The sequence below is a fragment of the Mus caroli genome, chromosome 11 (genome assembly GCF_900094665.2).
Source record: "Mus caroli chromosome 11, CAROLI_EIJ_v1.1, whole genome shotgun sequence".
In the NCBI taxonomy this organism is placed as follows: domain Eukaryota; kingdom Metazoa; phylum Chordata; class Mammalia; order Rodentia; family Muridae; genus Mus; species Mus caroli.
The window spans coordinates 112,153,721-112,154,831 of record NC_034580.1 but is presented as its reverse complement, the minus strand read 5'-3'; the positions used below and the strand labels follow the sequence as shown (position 1 = coordinate 112,154,831).

The following is a 1,111-nucleotide window of genomic DNA, read 5'->3' as shown; positions in this document are numbered from 1 at the left end:
CAACCATCCGTAATGAGATCTGACTCCCTCTTCTGGGGTGTCTGAAGACAGCTACAGTGTACTTACATATAATCAATAAATAAATTAAAAAAAAAAAAAAAAAAGAAATGCCCTACAGCTGGATCTTATGGAGGCATTTTCTCAATGGAAGTTCCTTCCTCTCAGATGACTTTAGCTTGTGTCAAGTTGACATAAAACCAGCCAGTACATCAACTTACCTACTTTTTTCTTTTTTCAGATTGGTTTCTGACAAGCACACAAATTAACAATGACAATGAAAAAAAAATCAATAATACTTGTTAAGCCAAGTCTGGCCTGTGAGCATCATGTATTTTTTGTTTGTTTTGAGGGCAGGGCCTCACTGTGTTGTCATGGCAGGTCTCAATCTCAGAGACCCACCCGCCTCTGCTTCTTGAGTTGTAGGATTCAGGGTGCGCGCTACCACACTTGGAATGACCATTAGTCGTAGGAAGCAGAAGGGAAAGAAGTGACCAAGTCCGGTGTCCCAACATTTCCCCTGTGGGATAAAGGAGGAGCTGCTGTGGCCTGTGGAGGCCTGAGGGCAGGCGAGGACGAGGGGCCCCAGAACCCCCTCTGCAGCAGCAACCTGCCTCCTCCTGTCCTTGCAGAAGCTGCTGTTTGAGCGAGGGAAGGACTCCCTGGAGTCGGAGTTCCGCAGTCTGATGACCCGGCACAGCAAGGTGGTCTCCCCCGTGCTCCTCCTGGATCTCATCAGTGCTGATGACGAGCTGGAGGTGCAGGAGGACGTGGTCCTGGAGCACCTGCCTGAGAGCGTGCTCAGAGACGTGGTCCGCATCTCCCGCTGGCTGGTGGAATACGGTCGGAACCAAGGTGAGGGGGCTCCCTCTGTCAGAAGAATGGCAGCTCTTCTTCCCCTCCCACACCCCAACCCCTTTTCTCCTTTTAAAGACAGGATGTCACTATAAAGCTCTGGTTGTCCTAGAACTCTGTGTGTAAACCAGGCTAGCCACGAACTCATAGATGATGCCTTTGCCTCCCGAGTCCTGGCCTCAGGCGAGTTCACTCTCAGCCATTGCTCACCTCTTTTGACAAAGTTAAATCTGGATGTTGCCTTTGTTTTTTTTTTTTT

At 49.3% G+C, this 1,111-nt stretch overlaps 1 protein-coding gene across 6 annotated transcripts in view; it reads left to right on the top strand.

Annotated features, from left to right (window-relative positions):
- Exoc7 (exocyst complex component 7) overlaps positions 1–1,111 on the top strand; it is a 19,125-nt gene that overhangs the window by 5,169 nt on the left and 12,845 nt on the right. For all 6 annotated transcript variants that reach the window (XM_021175787.2, XM_029483755.1, XM_021175785.2 and 3 more), the window contains exon 5: positions 630–852. In XM_021175787.2, coding sequence (XP_021031446.1) covers positions 630–852 — 223 coding nt within the window. The remainder of the gene's footprint in view (positions 1–629; positions 853–1,111) is intronic.